The sequence below is a fragment of the Acipenser ruthenus genome, chromosome 22 (assembly GCF_902713425.1).
Source record: "Acipenser ruthenus chromosome 22, fAciRut3.2 maternal haplotype, whole genome shotgun sequence".
In the NCBI taxonomy this organism is placed as follows: domain Eukaryota; kingdom Metazoa; phylum Chordata; class Actinopteri; order Acipenseriformes; family Acipenseridae; genus Acipenser; species Acipenser ruthenus.
The window spans coordinates 22,553,722-22,576,400 of record NC_081210.1 but is presented as its reverse complement, the minus strand read 5'-3'; the positions used below and the strand labels follow the sequence as shown (position 1 = coordinate 22,576,400).

The window sequence follows — 22,679 nt, the reverse complement described above, 5'->3', positions numbered from 1 at the left end:
CAATGTCTTCCTTAGTTCTAATTGATCTTGCTGAGAAGATGGGATAATCCATGCATATAGAAGCACTGTACTCCCAAAACCATTTTGCCAATGAAGCAGGGCTCTGCTGATGCTCATAAAAGTTTACCACAGTATTTTTGCTCAGTAATTTTGCACTTTTTCCCATGGTTATTATTATTTATTTTTTTAGCAGACACCCTTATCCAGGGCGACTTACAATTGTTACAAGATATCACATTATTTTTTACATACAATTACCCATTGATATGGTTGGGTTTTTACTGGAGCAATCTAGGTAAAGTACCTTGCTCAAGGGTACAGCAGCAGTGTCCCCTACTAGGGATTGAGCCCACGACCCTCTGGTCAAGAGTCCAGAGCCCTAACCACTACTCCACACTATGAATTTAGTTGTTTTGTAATGTGCTTTACCAATACTGCTCTGGGCTTTATAATTCTCACCTATGCTTTACCATGCTTTCAGTTTATTTAATTACACTGCTGTACTTTTACTATAGTAAACTTTTATAAGGAGAGTATTTACACACATTACATTTCTTAGTGCTGTAGTACTTTTTGAAGCACTGTTCATGTTGTAGAACTGAAGTTTCATTTGCCAAAGTGTCAATCCCCTCAGACCAATAGTATGAGCAAGAATGTGTTGCTACTACTACTATTACAACCCGAGTAACTAAGAAACCTGAGATGCACCTTTCTCAGTTTCACAGAGGTGCGGCTTCAACTACTTCAACTGATGCTTGAGAAATCACAGCCAAAACTTCTCTTTGAGATCATCTTTTGGTCTTCAAATTGGTTAATTTTTAAATTCATCTCAAAACTATGGATTTGTGACACATGATCCATTAGATTCATCAAGAAAATTGAGTTCTCCTGTCACTGAATCCGTAGTAGCCAAGGCTGTTGAGCAGTAATATACTCAATTTGCAGCCAAATCAACATTGTCAAAGTTATATCTAGGATTTAATCCCCCATCCATTCTTAAGTATACATATATACACGCATGTGTGTATACTTAGGAAGCACATACCGGACAATCACTTTTATATTTTCTATTCAAAGTGGCATTGGAAAGGCGTTCTCCCTTGGTCAGTAGCAAAGAGGCCTGGTGCATTTATGAGGACTCAAAGAGCAGGGCCTTTTGGATTGAGCTGTGATTTTCATAGATGCCTGTTTAGGAGGCTGGTTTGTCTCTGGAAGCTGAATTCTAGTCTTGCGTTTTTCCCAGATGGAGACTTTGCTTTGCGAATAGGAAGGGCTTTGTAATCTGGAGAGAAGATCTTCAGTAACAGAGATTGTCTGGGATTTTAGCCAACAGGACATCAGCGATTTTAAACAACAAAACAAAGTGATGTGTTGGTGAGGCTATAAGGGATGACGTGTAGTTACAGGAGACAAGACACAGCGTGCATCCTGTACAGGTACAAGAGAATCAGAGCCATTGCAGGTCTGTTAACCCCAGTGATAATCATGATGCTAATTTGGATAATAGATGTCTCGAAGTGCATTATAATGAAGTAATTATAGATAAGGGAGAATGAGAGTGTCATAAACCAAAAAGCTCAAGGTTAAGTGGTTTATAGAATGGAACCCCATTTTATTGTTTTAGGGTAAAACATTTTACAGTATCATAGAAAATATGTACACACTTAATATATGTTTTTTTTTTATATATACAAAACTACAGTCATTTCTAAAATGAGTTTTATATTTCTAAATGAATGTTGGCCATAAGGGAAATGTATCTTTGCTAAATGATTGCTTGAAAGTTTAATGACATTTCTTTCTTTTTAATTTCTCTTAAGCTCTTGTAAAATACATATAAAACTGAGCTGCCTGATTTGTGTATCTGTCTGGGTTGCCTGGAAGAAGGTGGTGTGGTGAAAGTAACTGAGTAAGTGAACCTGAGACAGCCTCTGGACTCCCTGACAGCTCCCCCCCCCCCCCCTGCCCCCCCAAATGAATATCTTCTTACAGGACCAGTTCTCAGCCAGTTCTGCTTCTGAATTTATCTCTAGAATCATACTGCACTTTTTATGACTTCCCTTCACAATTGTAAATACTAAAATTAGGGTGTCCTGTGTGGCTTGTAATTAATTATGTTAATGAAGTACAGGGTTAAGGGGACGGTTATCTGAAATTTAGCACCAACAAAAATCATACAGGACCCTATTTTCACAGCATTTCCTCCATTCTTTAATTGCCTCCTCGTGGTAATAAAATGAAACCCCTTGAGAGTGAACTTGAAATATATAACTAGTTTTGTAAAATTAACAGGTGTTACACCTGTTTAAAAAAATAGGAGTTAATTAAAGACTGGAATAATGCTTTGAGAATATGGCCCATAGTAACTTCCTTGTGCAAACAGACTCATGTGCCACTGAAACAGCTTGGTCATTTAGTCCGTTTTAGCCACGTCTGAATTATGACCTGATTCGGCAAACCCAGGCTTTGCGTACCATTACTAATCCATTGAACCCATTAGTTAGCATTGTAGTCCCACAGCTAAACCATTATCCTGCTGTACTGCCTGTGCAGTTTTGGGCAGCACTTGGCTGTATTTGTTTTCTTGGATTTTCTTTCTCTGTGTACTGTATAGGCGAGTTGCTATGTAGCATGCATTTGTGCTTCTGTTTTAGCTTATCGAAACTAGATTCAGTTGTATTGTGTATAGGTGCGTGCTTATGCTGGACATGCTTTATGTAAATGTGGTGTGACCAGTCTGTTACTAATAGAGCACGTGTTTGTGGTTTGTTGTACTCCATTTCTGAAGCTGAATATTATGTTCTTTATTTCCTCAGTACCAGGAAAGATATGAACCCGAGTCCTTATCTGTCGTTCCGCAGCTCCCAATTTCTTGCTATCAGTAAACAAACACGGTCACGAGTCGAGAGAACAGGACATGGAAGGGAGAATATATTGAACAGTTAAAGGTGCTACCCGGTGAATTGCTTTTGCAAACCGAAGTCTCAGTTGCAAGAGCTGTAGACTGTGGCCAATTAGAGCAGTTTAGTAAAAACAAAATAGTTGTGGTTTCCCCAGCAGCATCGCAGTTCAATTCAGTCACTGTGCTATATTAAGAGCATCCTCAAAGAGAGCCTTTGTTAATGTGACTCAAACCTTTTGAACAAGCTTTGTAAGTTTTTCAGCACACAAAACTCAATAATAATGTATTGCACATGTTAGTTGATTTGCTTTCCAAATGTTTCTTGAGCAGTGTGCTGTCTGCCCCTGGAGTCACATTCATTTGTCATACGTGGTTATTCCAAAACCCAAAACAAATTCAATTCAGAAAGCAATTGAATCCAACAGACATTTTAAAAAAATCATTCTTTACATAATGTAGGACTTAGAACTTTAGACCAAGTTTAAGAACCACATTGGCATTTTTGGAAATGAGTTTGCAAAGGCAAAGACTAACCTTGTCTGAATGCTCTAAATAAACACCCACACATGCTGTTGTCCTGACCTGGGACTGAAGTCCTAGCTCAGTGTCACCCAGTCTGCTCTGCTAATATTTAAACAACCCCTGGAGAGAAGTGATTGCTGTTTTATCATCTACTGTAACACATGATGTATCTGGGAGCCGTTTCTCAGTAGAAGCAAGTTCCAGGTGTAGCTGTTCTTTGAATCATAACTTCAATCAGACTTACGAGCCACATGTTAAAAATTGTAGCTTTGGAATCCCAGTGGCTCACCTGGTGGACCGTGTGGTTAGTAGGGTGAGTCATACAATCAGGGAAGCTCAGGTTCACATCCTGGCTGTGCCAAGTTGCTGATCTTTGGATTGGCCCGGTGCTCTTAGTTTGGGGAGACAGGTTGTCAGTGTTTCTCTACGCCTCCTACTGGGCAGATGCTTAATGTGCACCAGTGGTCACCTGCAGGGCTGTCTTTGGTCCTTCAGGGGCTGGTAGCACACCAACAGCTGTTGTAGAGCTTCTGGGTGTAAAGAGGCAGTTGAGCTGGTAGTGTGATAGGATCTTCTGACCTTCTCCTAACTGTTGAGGGGAGTAGCTACAATGAGGGTACATCATTGGATAGTCTAAATCGGGGATGAAAGGGGTCAAATAATTGGATGTAAATTAAAGTATATTGAGAAATAGAAAACTGTAAATTAGCCAAGGGAGTTCCTACAGTAAAGCACAGTACATAAAGGAAGCAGCACTGCAGGCATCCAAGATTACATTTTAAAAGTATACAGGATGAAATGCGACCAATGAATGACTCAAACTGCTGGCATTGGGGAATTTAATCTAGTTTGCTAGTTGTCACCTGAACTACTTCATTCCCTAGTTTGGCCAATCTTGTTTTGTATGGGTGAGCTGGAAGTACTGGAGGAAATGTTGTTTTATTTTTATTATTTTTTTTGTTAGATCATTCGCTGTTTCAGATGTTGTGGTTCCATCTTCAGTTTTCAATAAAGAAATTGGACACAGGCTTGCCTAATTTTTTGCCAGTTTGTAATTAACAGTCAAATATGTTTAATTTTTCCAGTCACTGCGCTGTTATTCTCCTTGTGTCTCATTCCAAATTAATTAATGTGCTGTTCTAGTAATGCCTTGTAATGTCCTTTCAACAATCTGAATTTTGGCAAATGCATTCTTACAAGGAGTAGCTTGCCTTCCTTAGGGTAGTCGCCAGAAACACTTTCGTCATGTTCTTTAACTGTACAGTGCAATCAATTTAAATAGGGTTTTCACTATGCTTGTTTGGTTAATCCTGTGGTCGACACACCTAAACAACAACCTCAAAGTCCTCTGTACTTTTCTGGGTATAGTATTTTATTGTGTGATTTTTACCATGAAGTGTGGGAATTTTTTTAATGCTTTTTTATGACTAATTTAAAGTTTGTTTTATTAAAAATATGTACATAATATATTTAAAACAGTAAAATAAAGGAACGTGCACAGGGCTTTTCAGCTCTTGAATGACATTGCACCACTCTGGGTAATATTAACCCAAGTTCTAGAACACAGACCCTGTCACATGACATTTATAATCTCTCATCTTTCCCTTTCCATACTTTGAGGAACTTTTACTACCTGCTGTCCTCAAACTGTACAAAATGATTTCTGTTTTAAGAGACACAGAACGTATGTTTTAAAGACACTGGTCCTGATTTTCCACTGCGGGCAAATTACCAGGGTCATACAATTACTAAAGAGTGTGTAATTCACCCACAATTCACTCACAGTGGAAAATACAGGCCAGGATCTGTTTTAAAAAAAAAAAAAAAAAAAAATTATAGAACTTTGGCAAATCCTTAATAGAGATTTAGTTAATTCTCTAGTACAGGATTCATAACTTAAAAAACGGTTCCATGGTGAACACGCATGTTTGTGCTGCTACAGTATCTGCTGCAGTAGCAGCTCATTATTGTGAATGCAATGCAAACACATTTAAAATGGAATCTCCTGTTTGAACCCTCCCAATGGTGTTTTGTGTTACAGTTAACATTCACAGGAAAAGCCTTAACAGACAACAACTACAGTGGAAAATTTAATTGGGAGTTAAATCCATTTTGATTCCATGTTGTAACACAATAAAATGTGGAAAAGTCCAATGGGGGTGAATACTTTTGAGAGCCACTGTATCTTAAATATTTAAATGCTCGTTTAAAACCTGAGTTATAAATTATTGCATCTTTTAAAACATCTAATACACCCGTTATCATGTGTAGGCCTGTTTTAGGCGTTGTCCAGGAACAATAGTTTATTACAGAACAACTGAATGAAACCTTTCTTGTGGAATGCTGAAGTTTAAAAATAATTGGGAGGTTTCAATGTAATGTCTCACTTACATGTTTTATTGTGCTATTACATTTACTATTGACTGTACAATACTATGTCTAAGATCTCTAGTGACATATTAAATTGTGGAGCTTTTAGGGAAATAATAGTTCACCATGTATTCAAATACAATAAAAAAAAAAAAATACAAAATAATGTTGGTTCTGCTAAACCTCTTAATGCAACAGTTTGTTTTTGCTGGATTATAGTGGTGGCCACAAACTGACCGTATTCTGGACTATATCCCGGATGATGACCTTGGTATTGCTGACTGATGCCAGTAGCTCTCGGCATGCACACTGCATGCTCCCCTGCAGTGTCTGCCTTCACAGCCTTGCTTACATCCTTCAACCCAAAGCCATTTAAAGGTAGTTCTCCATCCCAGTCTCCGATCCTGTCCCACGTTTGCATGTGTGACTGCCGAGAAAGGTGTCTGTTAGTGCCAGCTGTAATAAGGATGCCTGTTTGTTGTGAACTGAGCAGTATTACTTACGAGAGCCGTTCAGCCACCAGTTTCTAGACCAGTGTTGTCTGGCCACTTGGTCCCAGTTCATATGGGGGGTTTCTTTTGAGATGTGGACACCTGTCCGCTACCACGGAGACTAGCCTACATTATTCTTTTTGATCCTAGCTTCCCAGGCGTTTGTTTTCCTTAGGCCTGAAGGAAGAGACTTTTTAGTCAATAGACATAAATGCTTTGAAAGCAATTTTTGGTACTAGGGAAGTGCATGCAGGAAACTGTAATGGTCTGGAATTTATTTTTGGGTTACATAGCAAGAACATTGGTCTGAGAAAGGAAAAAGTACCAAAAATGGCAGGGGGGATATTCTGAGCTAGGAAGATTACATCAAACAGTCAGTATTATGAACTATATTCCGAAATTAAATTAGCAAAACTAAATAAAATTATCAAGTTAAATTTACATTACTCACTGACTAAAATGTATAACCCAATTTTCTGGTAGTTTTACTTTAGAACTAACTAGACCACATTGTATTATTATTATTATTATTATTATTATTATTATTATTATTATTATTATTTATTTGTATTTATTTATTTTATTTATTTTTTAATGAAAAACAAAATGTAATATATAATGAGCATTAAGTGTTCACTGAATCAATCTAGCAATTCTTTAATTCCATATAACCAACATGAACTTTAACTCGGTTGCACCCAGAATATTAAACAGAATGTGTTTTTTGTATTTTGTAGCTGAATGAGTTTATGAATTTGAATTCCTCTTAAATTGTATGTTTCTCCTTATTTATACATGCTTTTGTCTATTATGCTGAAAACTCCTGCTGCCAAATAAAAAATAATAAAAAAATCTTCAAATTATTTAGTTGCATTTGAAATCTGTCAAAGTCCTCCAGTCACTTACTGTTTTGCTCAAGGTCAACACCTTTGGCTTGAGCTGTCGTGGTTCTGTTCCTCACTGTCTGATGTATTCTGGTCTTTTACCGTTGCAGTTTCTGTTAATGAGGGTTATATTTTAAGGAACACTTCAATGTAAATTGAAAATCTCTTTTCTGAGAACAAAAAACAAACTTGACTGGTTCAGAGTGCCTGACTTCTGGAATCGGTTACCATTTGATATCTGAAATGCAGCTTCACAATTTAAATATAATTATTTTCTTGTTTTTAAAGTATATGTAATCACTGAGAAATGAGAAATGAGAAATGTGCGTGAGAATAGTACAAATGTGTGTTTGTCTAATACTTGGTTTCCTGGATCCCGCTTGTAAACAAAATGGCTGTGCCAGCTTAATGAAAAAATAAACTGTGACCTATGGGCTGCCTTAAGATCCACTTTCTCCAGTCCGTCACCCAGTGTCTACAGCTGAACGATGCATTATCTGTACAGACAAAACAATATCTAAAAGCAAGGTACCCACGTCATGAGATTGTGAACAACAGTAACACTGCCTTCAGGGTGTTGGTCAGCACATTCAACTCTCTGGCATGGAGGCCCAACACACTTCAGCCCTTTGCTTTAGTGCTGTGCGTAAACCCTTGTCCAGTTTCAATCCCAGCGTGGGACTTCACCTTGTGACAAAATAAATCTGGCCCCTTCTCCAAGCAGCTGCTTCTATGGGTGTTGCTTAAGGAGTCTTATGACCGGGTAAGGGATAAAGCAGAACATTGTCAGTGGAAATGATAAAAAAAAAGCAAAACAAAGTCTTACACAAGCACAAAAATACCATTTCAGTAGATGTTTCAAAAGTAAACTCCTCCATGTGTTCTAAAGTTATTTAGTGGGAGTAGCATATGATGTAGTGTAACTTTTAGCTCACAGAGTGAACTCTCAGACACATATCAGAATTGATAATACTGCACCACTAAGACAAACAATATACAAAATAAATTGGTTTGCTGTAACCTGGCTGTTGGGTAGGTATGTAGGAAATGTGTTTTTTTTTTTTTTTTTTTTTTTTTTTTTAAATTGCATAAAATATAATGCAGGGTTAGAAACTCACGCTCGCCTGCTCGCCCGAGGCTAATTAAATCTGATGAGGACAAGTTGATGTCTGTATCTCAGTAGGCCTCTGGGCGAGTACTTAAAACAAACGTACACATATACTCTCACATTCAGTCTTGCGTTAAAAAAATGCAGGGAAGTCAATTTTCTAACGGGGTGTAGCAATGGTGAATAAGCATTCACATATAATGCTTAGAAAACAGTCACTGAACTGAAACCTCCCTTCATCTCCCCGGCAATGCCAACCCCACTTAATTTATTTATTTTATTTATATATCATTTATATAGCACCTTACATCATAGACCCCAAGGTGCTTTACAGAAAACATAATACACACAGCAGAATAAAACATTAAAATAGCATAAAGATAAACGTTTTACGTTTGTGATGTCATGAGCAAAGGGGGCCAGTTGTACGTGGTTATAATGGTAATAGGCCACATTTTAAAACTAATAAAAAAACAATTACCATAATGAACATTATCGTAGTATGTTGTTTAAAACATAATAACACAATATATTCTTAATAAAGCTGAGTTCTTATCTATAAACAGTAACACATTTAAAGCTTGAGACTCGCTGTCTGTAGCTTCGTGTTTACATTATCGTCAGCATATTTAAGTGATTGGAAGCTGAAATTACTTTCTTAAAACACAGTTTTCTTATACCAATACAGTACTGGTGAGCAATAATGTGTTTGAAAACCAGGCTTTAATGACTGGTAACAGGAGCACAGGTGGTGATTCTGTGAGTGCTCTGGGGCTCAGGCACCAATGGGGGAAAATAAGGCCCCGCACAGTGCAAATAAATCACCTGTTCTGTCAAATTATAGTGTGGATGCTTCACAAACAGAACTGTTATTGCAGCATTTAAAAATATAAAATCCATTTATACAAAGTCTCCGAGCTTTCTTGAAAAGTATTTGTTATGCTCTCATTAGTATCTAACCTAGTAGATTCAGCATACGCCAGTTTTGGCAGATTCTACTGTACTTGCTGAAGAGGTTTTCTCCCACTGCTAATTAATAAATAAATAAATAAATAAATAAATAAATAAAGAAATAATAGCCACCTAGCTAACAATTTCATCCCAAGGGCTACAGTGAAACGTATTGTCTTTAAATTGGGACTTTACTTTGATTCCACTGGAAGGCTGAACAACTTCCTGTGTGTTCCTGACAATTGTAGATTATCCACCCCACAATGCTGAGGGGACTGGGTACCTTTCAAGGTGAAAATTCAACCCACCACCGTGCATGTGATTTCAGTCTTCTTCCTTGGCCAGAACAATTGAGCATCCAATGGATGAACTGGAATCTGTGGCCGCAAGATGCCTCCATGGGTCTCTACCAACCCAGTATTGGGTGCGAGTCCTAAAACAATGGGCAGTAAATGTAGTTTGTTTATTTCTGATTTGAGTGTTTAGAAATTAAGCATTAGATCTGGTCTTCATATAATCAATGTGTTGGAACATTATATAAAAAGTAATAATTGAAATCCTCCTCACACCAAAATGCTTTTAAGCAGACAGTTTGCAGAATAAATAACCTCTCTGCAGTGTTATACTTTCGTGCATTAATTTATTACAACTTGCAACTGCAGAATTACGTTTAGTCTTCTGACTGGGCTTCTCAGCCAAATGCAGTGCTGGAAAAATACCTAAATGTTTTTTTTTAAAAAAAAGCAGTGGCAGGCAAAAACAACAAAATAAAAACTACTTCTGCAAAGTCTGCGTTGCATATAAATCATGAATTCACAGGCACTTTGCATTTCCATATGGCACTGTTAAAATAGTCAGATTGTGAGTTTGTGTTCAAATGCACCCTCGAGAGAATTTTCCCAACAAAACTGTTTTCAGAAAGTGTTTCAAAGGAGAGCTGATGAGAAGTCTGATATGTAAACCTCTATATATGGCCACAGATATGCTCATTGTGCGGATGCTCACCATTGCACAATTCAGAATGACGCTGGCAGGATATGTGCATATATATGCAACACTTTGTTTTCTTTTTATACTAGTTTTAAACTTATACTAGTTTTAGACAGAAGAGACTTAAAAATCATGCCAGGTTCCAAACTGGAGACTCTATTGCACCGTTCATTTCAATATGTATTTGGTCAACAAATCATGCCCAGATTATACAGAATCACAGTATGTAGAGGGGCTGGATTAGATAGGGTTCACTCAGACCTAAATTAACTATCTGGATTCCTTCTAGCAACTCAGCAACTGCTTACCAACACAGTGTAATTGGGAACTGTGCGATTTGGTTACTCGTTCTGTCGACTTTTTAGATTTGATTGGAATGCAAGACAGGTTTAAAAAATCTATTTAGAAATGAAAACGAGTTATTTAATGCTTGAACCCTCAACACTTGTTATACAAAAAGTGTTAACAAGAGAAAGATGAAACAAAAAAGGGGGAATTTGATTGTAACTCATGTCAGTAAATGTTAGTATGTGGACATACAGATGATTGTACACCTTTAAGTTTGAATGACTGGAAAAGCACAAGTGGGCCAAAACAGTGGCCTGCTAGTTAATTTGTACATTTAACCTTTTAAAATATTAACCAGAGGGGAGGTCTGCTTGTGGGAAGTTCACAGTTTCAGTCAAGGTGCGAGTTTATCTAAAGTTTGGCTTCAATCTGAAAAGGCTTAACCTTCAACAAACGCTTCATTCATCCAGCTGTTTATTTTTTAAAGGTCTACATGGAAAGGCTGTTGACTCAATAAACTGACGAAGGTATTTACTGCAGGGCACTGTATTAAATCTAATCAAGTTGGTAGGAATTTAAATTCAATCTTGTGGCTGTTTTTAAGGCACTGATTGGCACTTTTGCAAGCAGTATCTCAGACTAAAACTGAACTACACTCGAGCCCTCTGTAATGTTGGTCCCTCCAGGGCAAGATTGTTCTGGGGGAAGTACATATTAGGTCTGTGCTGTATCTGCTCAGTGGTAAAAACAAAGACTTTCTCATTTGCTGCTTATTTCTTGGATGCTTTTGCTATATATTTGAAACCTATTTTCCTTCCATTTTCCAGATTGAAACTGGAATGTGGCGTTTTCTCAAATTGGCACAGGTAACACACCGTTGTATACAATGTAATGACTTAATGGAAAATTATCGGGATGTGTGATCCAGATTAAGGTTTAATTTTCAGCAATTGGGAAGCCATTGGATTGTGGGAAGGAAATCTGTACTGGAGGTGCTGGGAGTTAAATGGGGACTGCAGGAAGTATCTGGTTTCTCCCTGAACAGGTCTGTGTATAGATCCTACCCAACAAACCTTTTTTCCAGCATTAAAAATAAAGGAGTGTCTGCTGATTTAATCTTCAAGTGGTTGAACTGAAGGGGGTTGGTGAGATTCTGGCCAGATCTTGGGTTGACAATTGCTTTTCCTTGCATTTTGATATCTTCAGAAGCCCATTTTATGCATCGTGTTTTTTAGTGTTCTCAAGTAGGTTTTTTTCCAGTCATTTCTTTTCAAAACGTTGGCAAGTGTCTGCCTACCTAGAATATACTAAACTCTAAACACAAGTCCTGATGAATCAGACTGTCTAATCAAAGCTCCTCTCAGCCATCTGATTTCAGTTCAGTTGCAATTATCCCCCTGGTAAGCCTAGAATATAAAAACTCTTATCACTGTAAAGGAGCCTTAGAATCAAGCCGTAAACACAACACATTTATCCTCTCTCACACAGCAGATGTTGGATTTGTGGCGAAGTGTGATTTAATAATCGGTGTTGGAAGATCACCATTTACAGTCAAGGTTTTGAACGTTGTGTACAGAATACTGTTGAGACTTGAGTGCTACTTTCGTTCTTTGTTTTGTTCTTTCTGTCTGTCTTGGGATTTTTTTGGAGCCCCTGAATCAGAACTCGGAGGTCTTTCAAACTCATTCCTGTCAACAACAGCTGATGTAGGGCTGTATCTGTTGTAAAACACGTCGTTCTCCCAAGGGCCTTTTGTGACGTTTTTAGTTTTTGTTGGAATCGTTTTAATTTCAGTCGACATAAGTGTCTTAATTTGATCAGAGTGGAACAGCGTTCTGTTCATACACAAAATAATAATTCCACAAACGCAGGTGCCTTTTTATAAAATGTAATTAAATTAGATTATACACATTTACTTGAATATAATTGAAGAAACAAATGAAAAAATCTCACTCCTATTTAAAGAATTCTGTTTGGTTTTTTTGGAAGGACCAAAAACAGACCTTCATGAAATCTAGCATACCTGTAGAGATTGAGATGAACTAGGGAATGCAACTTGGCCTCCCTTTTTATATTCATATTGCTAGAAAATTCCATTGCAGTAAAAACAGACCAAGTTAAACCCAATTGTTAAATACTTGGCCATTTTGTGTGCATTTCACATTGTTTTTATTCTATTGTAAGTGGAAAGTTTTGATAGTACTGACACACCATCATACTCTGCCTAATGTTTGTCTTGGTCTCTAGAGTTGATAGGTCCAAGTAGGTTGTGCTGGAAGAGGCTTACTCTGTGCCCTTTAAGTGGTACAAATCATGTGATCTGTCCCAATTAACTCCACCCCCTGCTGCTATTGTGGTGTTAAAGCATTATATGAATACATCTTGAGGCATGAGTGCACTCCAAACTTTAATCTGATTTAATACCTTTCTGTGTGGCAAGTTTGATTTTTATTAAATTGAATTACATTGTAAGACTCATCCTTCCCTAAGATATTGATGTTGTTCAATTCAGAGGTAGGCAGACAGGTAGGGATAAATTCACCGTTCATCGTTCATCCCAAAACATGCTCAATTAGATTGAAATCCAGGGATTTTGGTGGCCATGGTGGATTCCTGAAATTTCTGATCTGATATGCGGAATTGTTGGGTGGACCCGATATGGAACTATGCTTAAGTAAACTACAGCCATTTGTTCAGAGTAATCTGGGGACCCAGGGTAAGAGTGGAGAACGTGCCCCAAACTGGGTCGATGCCAAATCCAATCAAGTAGATGCATCCTAATGAAGTGGCCAGGCAATGCATCTCCAATAGCATAATAATATTGGAAGCGTTGCTGTAAAGGCTTTGCAGTAATGTGTCATCTGTCAGTTACCCCTTCCCTCTTAACCATGCAGTGTATTCAGGATAGACTACGGTTTCAAAATGATCAATTTCCAACTCTGAGGGAATGAGGAATATTTAACCAAAGAACAGTATCAGATACCCAACAAATGGAGAGAGAATTAGATATTCAAGTTTTATTAAAACAAATTGGCAGAAAATGGATTTATAATCGAGTAATACACAGAAGGCTCATATATTTAACAATACTAAATACCATTGACAGAAATGTGTTAGGCTGGTTTTAATGTATGAAGATTACAGTAATACAGGGTGGTCTGAAGTAATTCAACATCATATTGTGCCCTTTTATATCAGATTACCGCAGCATTCTGCAAATGCCTTGTTGTCTATGAAGTGTTTTTTGGCTCAGATTTGTGCCTTTTCCTTCAGTTTTCTCTTCTGTATACTGCCTGCTTGTCATGATTGGTCTTTTTGACTGAAATAGAATAAGAATGAGGACAGCTGTGGGTAATAAATCTCTGAGGGTGGATTTCATTTGCTGTGTGCATCTTGAAGGTAGGGAGAGTGCATGGGGATTAGTGGTGAGATTTGGGGTCAAATTGCATTAAGGATTTAAAAAAGGCAGGATGTTCTTTCCCAGAATGCTGTCTTGCCTGATTTTATCACAAGCTTACCATGGAGGCTAGTGGGCGCTGTATGTTCATGCACAAGCCTTTCAGCACCGAGGGCCTGGATTTGAATCAAGCTTGAATTAGGATTTTTTCCGAACCTGATTTTCTTACTGCTTGGATGAGGCCCTTGTTATAAAGCAGTCTTGAAGAGCATCAGAATAGCTATGGATTGTATGGAAACATTCCTGAAAACCCTTTCTAAAGTGGGCCGTTCTACTGGAAAGTGCTTACAATTGAAAGTAGTTTTTAAAGTCAGTAGACCACTTTGCATTGCTGCTGTGCCTAAATGTTTTTCAAGAGTGCCATCTGTCAAGAGGTAGTCAAAAATATGTGCAGAAAATATTGTGGCCTCCTTATAAACAAGCATGTAAGTTTCCTGTCTGAGCTTACCGCTCCTGCTTCCTCTGTTCTCTTCTCCAGGTGATGTGGTGGACATCTACCAGCGGGAGTTCTTGGCACTGAGGGACCGGCTCCACACTGCGGAGCAGGAGAACGTGAAGCGATCCAAGGAGCTCAACCTGGTCCTGGATGAGATCAAGAGGGCTATTGCTGAGAAGCAGGCACTGAGGGACATCAACCACACCTGGAGCAGCTTGTCAGGTATTTTACTGTATTGGGGTGTGCTACTGTTCTGTGGCAACAGCAACAAGCAACTTACTGGTGATTGCCTATCCCTGGCGATGGGGAAAGTAGTGCAAATCCTGTGTGCATTTTCATCTTGAGAACCACTTCTCCAATTATGTTCAGGTTTCTTTTATCAAAAGTTACTGGGAGAATCTAGGAATACAAAGTGGAACCTACCCATTCATCTGTATGCACATATGTCAAATGTAGGCATTTTTTCATCCTATTGAAACCCCTAGTATTGAATTACAAGGGGTGAATGTTACTCGCGTACTGTTTTGGGGGTTGCCTGTTAATCATTATTGTTACTAGGGGAACCACTTGTTTAGGGGTTTGGCCACCTTGTTTTATATTGGTAAGAGATGTTGGTGCTCATGTTTTCACTAACCTCTGCTTTCTTCTAGATGAAACCAAGCTGAAGCTGTGGAACGTCACCAATAAGAATGTGCTTCAGCTGCCCACCATCTTCCACCACCTCCCCCACCTGCTGGCAAAGGAGAACAGCCTGCAGCCGGCCGTGCACGTGGGCCAGGGGAGGACAGGAGGTGAGGGGAGCAGGGGAGAGAGGACCAGGTCCTTCTGTAGGGATGTGCGATGTACCCAGTTATGAGGATAATTAAGGCGCTATGTCAAATACATTTTTTAAATATAATCTTTACATATTTAAGAAGGTTGTTGACACACCAGCCGGCGTTGTAAATATAACTTCTTCTTTTTAGTTGTGTTTTATTGTAAACAAAGGATAAAAATGGCATCTCAGATAGGTGTATTGTTTAGCTAGTGGAGCCTCTGAATGACTGTGCTGGTTGGTTGTGTGTTGGCAGTGTCGATAGTGATGGGAATCCCCAGTGTGAAGAGGGAGGTCCACACCTACCTGACAGACACCCTCAACTCACTGATGTCGGAGCTCACTGTCGCCGAGAAGGAGGACTGTGTCATTGTGGTGTTTATCGCTGAGGTGAGCCGCTCAAATACAGAGGACATGCATACACTCACGCTCGCTGCACAGGCTGGTACAAGACAGGACAGCCACAAGCTCAATATCATCATTTGATTACAGAAACCAACAAACCAAGTAGGCATGAGTGAGAAAAATTGAAAAATTAGGTCTGCAGCCACACTTAATTCATTTGTAACTTCAACGTGGCACCCCCCACAGTTGTTATGCCTTTCTTTATCTGTTTCAAGATACTAGTGTGTTCTACTGTACTAGGGTATATAACAGTGTTTACCCTTTTAATGTGGTCTGTCAGTGTAAAAGCAACTCTTTTTTAGAAACCGCACCATCTCAAATGTTGCTGATTTTTTGCTACACCTCTGCTTACTACTAACTTTTCCAGCTGTAATTATTCAAACACCTGAAAAGATATGTCAAATGATGATTCTGCATTTTGAGAGTGGGAGCATATCACAGCCCAGGAACCCTACTGTCTAAATCTTAAACATTTTAGTTTGGAAAAGATCAGCTCTGAAAGAAAAGGTTTTCTATTACCAACAGCCCCTGAGAAGCAACAACGGGCATTAGGAAATCATTAGCTGGCTTTGCTAATGTATTTCTAACAGACTGATTTTAATAGAATTGTCTGCTTTTTATCTGGCAATTAATTCACGTGAAATGGGGTAGCCTTACAGAAATATGGCTTCTGATTCGACTTTAATCATCATCCTGCTAAAGATAGGCTTCCTTGAAGCACTTTGTTTGAAAATGGCTTATTTTAATGACTTTGTAACAGACTGAATGACTTGGCTGGAAATGAAATAATTGCATATTTAATAGTCTGAGACACTCAGGAATTGAGCAGAATTATCAGAAAGAAGCTACACTTTATTTGTTTATTTAAAAGGTATGTGAGCCCCCTTGACTGTAATCACGGGACACATGCATTAGGCAGACTGTGTCACCTGTTTACATCACCGTAAACTGCACACGGTGACAGGATACAAAGAAAGTGGCGTCAGTCGAAATCCAGGAAAAATACTCAAGCAATGTCAACTTGAATGACTGAAAAGCTTATCGAAGGGACAGCCTAACAGTTTAAGACTGATCACGCAGACTGTGCAGCCATGTTGTTGCAGTCACATGAGAACCTTCCTCTGCTGACCTCACTTAAAAAAAGTGCAATCTTAGTTCTCTCTAGATGTCTGCCTTTCTGAGTATTTTATTTTTTTATTTTTTAGCTGACGCCCTTATCCAGGGTGACTTACAATTGTTACAAGATATCACATTATTTTTACATACAATTAACCATTTATACAGTTGGGTTTTTACTGGAGCAATCTAGGTAAAGTACCTTGCTCAAGGGTACAGCAGCAGTGTCCCCACCGGGGATTGAACCCACGACCCTCCGGTCAAGAGTCCAGAGCCCTAACCACTACTCCACACTGCTGCCCATTTCTGCTCTCCAGTTTCAGCTTGTTGGGTCTCTGACAGCAGGAATAGTCAAACATGAGCAGTCAATGGTCAGGAAGCTCTGAGGCATGACCAATCAATGGCAGACACAGGTGCTTCCTGCCTACCCATCTCTCAACCTTTTCTAACCTTCTGTCTAAGAGCATCACTGAGGCTGGGGCAATGCCTTAGGCTGCTGTCATATACCTTCAACTTTTAAGGTACGGAGGGTGGATAAACTAGAAACTCTCTTAATTAGTGTAACCATTCGGAGACTTGTAATCCTGCATCTCTTATTGAAAAAAGACAGGTAGCAAATGCCACAAATGCACTGGTTAAACCTGGATCCATGTGACTTACTCTCCAATTTGTATCTGCAGTATCCTCAATGACGAAATCGAATTACATGAATCTTAGTCATGTAACAAATCTGAGATTTTAACACTTCCTATGTCAAAATGTTCATCAAAACAAAACCGACAAATTCAACTTCCTAATGTACTGTAAGCTTACAGTATGTTGCACAAGTCACACTTACATTTGAACATGTAACTAAAGAAGTGCTTAACCAATTGATTAAACTTGGTTAGGGCATTGTTTCGTACAAGTTTTAGCATGTCAGAATCTGTACGGAGGCCGTGGTGATCTAGGTTTTCATGTTACAAGTAGTTTGAATCCTGTGTTTACATCTGAGGGGATGTACCGTATGTTAATGACATACTTAGTTTTATAAAATGCATCTGGCACTGGAAGAGTTAAACCTAAAAGCAAGGAATGGGCATTGATTGATGGACTGTTGATTTAGCCAGTTTCCAGTAAACTGGGTGGGACTGAGCGCATATCCTTGCAGAGAAGAGGAAAGAGCTTCCTGTCTTAACCAGAGGAAGCTCATTAGGATGTGGCTGGGTGGGGAGACAGTTGAGTTCTTAACCGCAGTAGAAAGTGTGCCAGAGAGTAGGGTAAAGTAAAGGTAAAGAATTGTGTTTCCTGAACACACTGCAGAGTCTCCTCTAACACTTGAAGCAGTCTCGCGGACAGCTAGAAAATGCAAAAGTAGTTTAGGAGTACCTTCATCCAAAGGTGAAGAGGGTTACAAAAGACAATGACACTTGTATGTCGGATGATGCCAGTGGAGGGTATTCAGTCACCTTAAAAATTTTATTTTTAAGCCCTGGACAAATGTCTGTCTTATCTACTAAATTCCACTGTACCTTAGGATGTTCGACTTAAAAAAAAAAAAAAAAAAAAAATTAAAGTGATTTTAAACAATAGACTTACCAGTGCAACTATATTAATACATTCTTCTTGTATTTCAGACAGATCAGCAATATGCAAACAGTGTGGCAGACAACTTGAAACACCTGTAAGTAATTCTGCATTGTTGAGGAAAGGTCCTGCAGTGTTGACTCACTCCCCCTGTGTGTGTTCCATCTAGAATTGACACAAGGACTTCTGTAACACAAAGTTGCGTGAATGCTAGTTATGATGGAGATATTAAAGGCTTTATCTTGGGAACCTCTCAGAACTCATATAAAGAGTGGGAAGATCCTTTAACCTTGCACTGTAGAAAACACCTGTGAGTGCTGAAGGATTTTTAAGACATCCAGCCTGTGCTGCATTGTGATCAACCAAAGTCTGTCACGGATGTGGTACTGACTACACAACAAGAGCTGGAAGAAAACCAAACAAATATAGCTGCATTTACAATTACTTTGGAACTCAACATAAAAGGCAAAACGTTGCCATGTGTAAATGGGGAAATGTGGCTATGAATTAAGATACCATTGAACTTAGTTTGTGCTTCTCCTTTGAAAGGAACTGATAATCCTCCTCTAGACTTGTCCCAGATCAGACATGTTAGACCTGTTAGCTTCTGAAGCCTGACTTGTTGCAGGGCTAGTTGATTGAGCCAGGTACCTATAGCTTTCATTTTGTATTTGCAGACTTTATTTATTTAAATACCTTTGGTGACGGGCAGAGCGATTGCTCTGATAGATAAGCAGCAATTCCAACGGTGCGTAAAAGCCATCCACCCGACTTTGCCCCTTTTTTAAATCAGAGGGCTGTTATTATGTAGAAATTGGATTTCTACTGAATCTCTGCATGTTATACCTGCTGTCAATGGAATGGGATTGAAAAATCTGCCTCCTTTTCAAGCCTGCCTGTGTGTTTGATAAAATCGTTCTGAGATGATATCTCGTTTGTGACCGACAGGGGAAGGTATAATTTCCTTGATACCAAAAAATGTATGTAATTCAGACTAAATTTTCATTTCTTAAGCAGAAAATGGCAAGTCAGTTGGTTTCACTTAAATGGGTTAAAGTAATTGGCAGATGCAAGTTGATTTATTTTTTATTTAGAGTTTTCTAAATAAAATCAAAATTATCTGAGCTTTTTAAGTTTAATAATGTGATAGCAAAGCTGTTTCTTGTTAGCGGTGTAACATTAGTCACTAAAAACAGATGCTACAAACCTAGTACAAGTTGATTTGTACTCATTTTATTGATTTTTAATAACATTTCTCACTGATTTTATGTACTGTTAGATTGAGTTGTGGTTGGAACTGTGTGTGTTGCTGTAAATTTAAACCAGATCATTACTTTGTTTGTTTAATATAAACCTGGCTGCCAATCTTGCATGTTTTCATCCACAAGGTTTCCTATTGAGATCCAGTCTGGCCTCCTGGAGATCATCTCCCCCTCTGTGAACTTCTACCCTGACTTTTCTCGACTGAAGGAGTCGTTCGGAGACCCCAAGGAGAGAGTCAGGTAGGGGCAACTCATGCAACTGTTGCTGCTTTTGTTAAAAGGAACTTTTCTAGAGGTGAAATCAGCATACATTTTCCTAACTGAATATCGGAGAGGTAATAATTGACAAAAATCGATGCATGGAGAACACTATTCAAAAGCAAGAAGCAAAATCTTCCAGTAACAATATACCCACCACCAGGGAGATTAATCCATTAATGATTTTTATATATATATATATATATATATATATATATATATATATATATATATATATATATATATATATATATATATATATATATATATATATATACACACATACAGTACTGTGCAAAAGTTTTAGGCAGGTGTGAAAAAATGCTGTGGCCTTCTCAATTGTGGGTATTTCAAACCTGCTATGGAGGATCCACATTTTTCTTAAGCATGAGGGTGAAGTTGACCCCCCCCCCCCCCCCCCCTGAATTTTACATCACTCATTGCACTGAGACGAGCAGGACCCTTGCTGCTGCCTTCGCTCTACTGCATTTTTACCAAACGAGGCATGCTTGCCTGCTAGTCTACTAGCATATTTATAGGAACTTTCCTCCTATATTACAATTCATACATACTAACATATTCGCAAGCATTCGTTTTTGTGTGAGTGTATGTAACTTGTGTATAAATAATGTTTGTCCTAATGGGTCTGCACAATGATGGCAACTAGTTAGAAACACACTTTTTATACTGACAAGAGCCTCATTTGCACAGTGCTGGTGCAGATAAAAACTAATGGCTCCTTCAAAAGCATCGTGCGTGTTTGTTGTCTTGCCAGTCCCCAGGGACACAACCTTTTGAAGATTAGATGCGTCTGTACATTCATGCATGCACCTGTGCAAATCTATCTTTGGATGAAATTAAAAGATTTAAAAAAAAAAATTGTAATCAGTCCCTCCAATATTGAAGTATGCACTTCATTACATTGGTGTCCTTGTATGTGTACTGTCTCATATGCCTATATGCATGTGAATATGTGTGTGTGTGTGTGCCTTTTAAACCTGACCCACACTGCTCTCAGTGCTAATTTTAGCATCACATGGCTGGGCCTGGTCCTCGTGATTTATGGCTGAGTTTAATAAGACAGCAAGCCGGAGTAAATAATCCCCAGGTCTGCGCTGCTTAATGCCATGTTTAATTCATGAGGTCTGTTTTAAAGCAGAAGATTTTTATATGGAGAGAGATATCTTGGCAGAAGTGGATCCTTTGTTGTAGCTAACTGTTAGCATCGGCTTCAGTGCCATCATTCCAGGAGGGGTTCGCCCAGAGACAAAGGCTGGAGGTGTCTGGATCACAGCGCTCCTGCTGGTGGAATGGGGAATGGAAGTGAACAATGGTTGGCTGCTTGAAAGTAAACTCCTTGGAGGGCATTCAGGGCTCTCTGTACAGAGAAATGTTGACAAGGGAATTTCATCTTTCTCAGGGGGTTGGGAGAGAGAGAGATATTTTTAGCTTAACCCGTAGAAATGACCAGAGGTAGGCCAGCGTTAGGAGAGAACTGCCCTTTCTAGCTTGAGTAATCGCATTTGAATTTTAGAGGAATTTTAGAAGATAATCTGTTTCAATAGGAAAAAGGGCCCTCCCTAATAATAAACTCGCACTTGGATATTGTTTGTCACTCACACAAACACACAACAGTAGTTTCACAAAGGGCATTCGTCTTACAAATGAAAACTTATGTATAAACTTCATATACAGTAGCTTTATACGAACTCTTCAGACTGAAAAGCACTTGACTGAGGAGTTCTATCCTTTTTAAAGAGGTTTAGATGAAATCTTGGGAATTGAAAGGACAGACGGACGCCATATCTCTTGCCCCCAATTGCTCTACAATACCCTCCCCCCTAGTGAATATTGTGAGTGGGCAGACTGCTCGGGCAGATCCCCTGCACGTAGTTTGCGTTTCATGTTGTCTGTTATATGTATTATTATAGTGGTGCACAGAGTGTGGGTTATGTATCACAGGTGATGTAAAATGTATATTTGTTTTTAGGCACGGAGATTGCACAATCAGTCAATGTGCAGTCTGTGCAGAGATTCAAGTGAATGATTGATTAGCAATCGAGTCTCGGCACAGCTGTATAAAAGAAAAAATGAAATCACGCACACAGGGTTGGGTGTACGGTGAGGAGATACTGGAGAAGGAGAGTAATTAAAAAGTATAAATAACAGTTGCTAGCGTGCTGGCTTTTAAACCAACACAATAGTCTGTTTTGTATTCCATTTTGTTTTGTATGCAGAGTTTTGTTTTCTGTTTAAACCTTTTTTTTATTTTACAATAAACCAGCACATCAGCGCAATTTCATCACTCACCAGTTCTGTCTGTGTCCTGTCTTCCTCCGGGTCTGATGTCACTGCTCAAGCCATCCTGTGACAGATGGTTACTGTACTACTTTGTGTGGTCTGTTTTGTCTCTGTGGTTTAGTTTGGTGGAAGTTTATATGTTAATATTTTAGCAATTGACAGGCCTAGATATTGAAGTCCTATATCAAGGTGGTTTTCAAGCCCCTCCACAGCTCCTGGGATTCCCACAAATAGTGAAACATTAAACCAGCTTGCAAGAATTGTTTTATACAGAATGCATAAGAAGCCACTCTCCACTTGGATTTACTTCATATTTATTTATCCTTTGTGGGGTTGTATGTTACAAACTGTGTGTGTTTGAAAGGAGGTATAACTATAATTGCAGTGTACAAAAATGAAAAACATATGAGCCAAGAGTAGAGAAATTGAGCTAAATGGAGAGGTAACCTCAGGTCACCACTTGCAGGTGTGATTCTGGGTCTGGTTCATGTTTGGCTTTATGTTATTTCCAGGCTGTTTTGCTGATGACACAATGTCGTGTTTCAGCCAAACACAATT

At 38.8% G+C, this 22,679-nt stretch overlaps 1 protein-coding gene across 1 annotated transcript in view; it reads left to right on the top strand.

Moving 5' to 3' along the window:
* LOC117431558 (alpha-1,3-mannosyl-glycoprotein 4-beta-N-acetylglucosaminyltransferase B) overlaps positions 1-22,679 on the top strand; it is a 57,131-nt gene that overhangs the window by 16,251 nt on the left and 18,201 nt on the right. Inside the window, exons 2-6 of the mRNA XM_058996160.1 lie at positions 14,442-14,621; positions 15,050-15,190; positions 15,470-15,603; positions 18,351-18,397; positions 19,689-19,802. Of these exons, the coding sequence (XP_058852143.1) occupies positions 14,442-14,621; positions 15,050-15,190; positions 15,470-15,603; positions 18,351-18,397; positions 19,689-19,802 (616 nt within the window). The remainder of the gene's footprint in view (positions 1-14,441; positions 14,622-15,049; positions 15,191-15,469; positions 15,604-18,350; positions 18,398-19,688; positions 19,803-22,679) is intronic.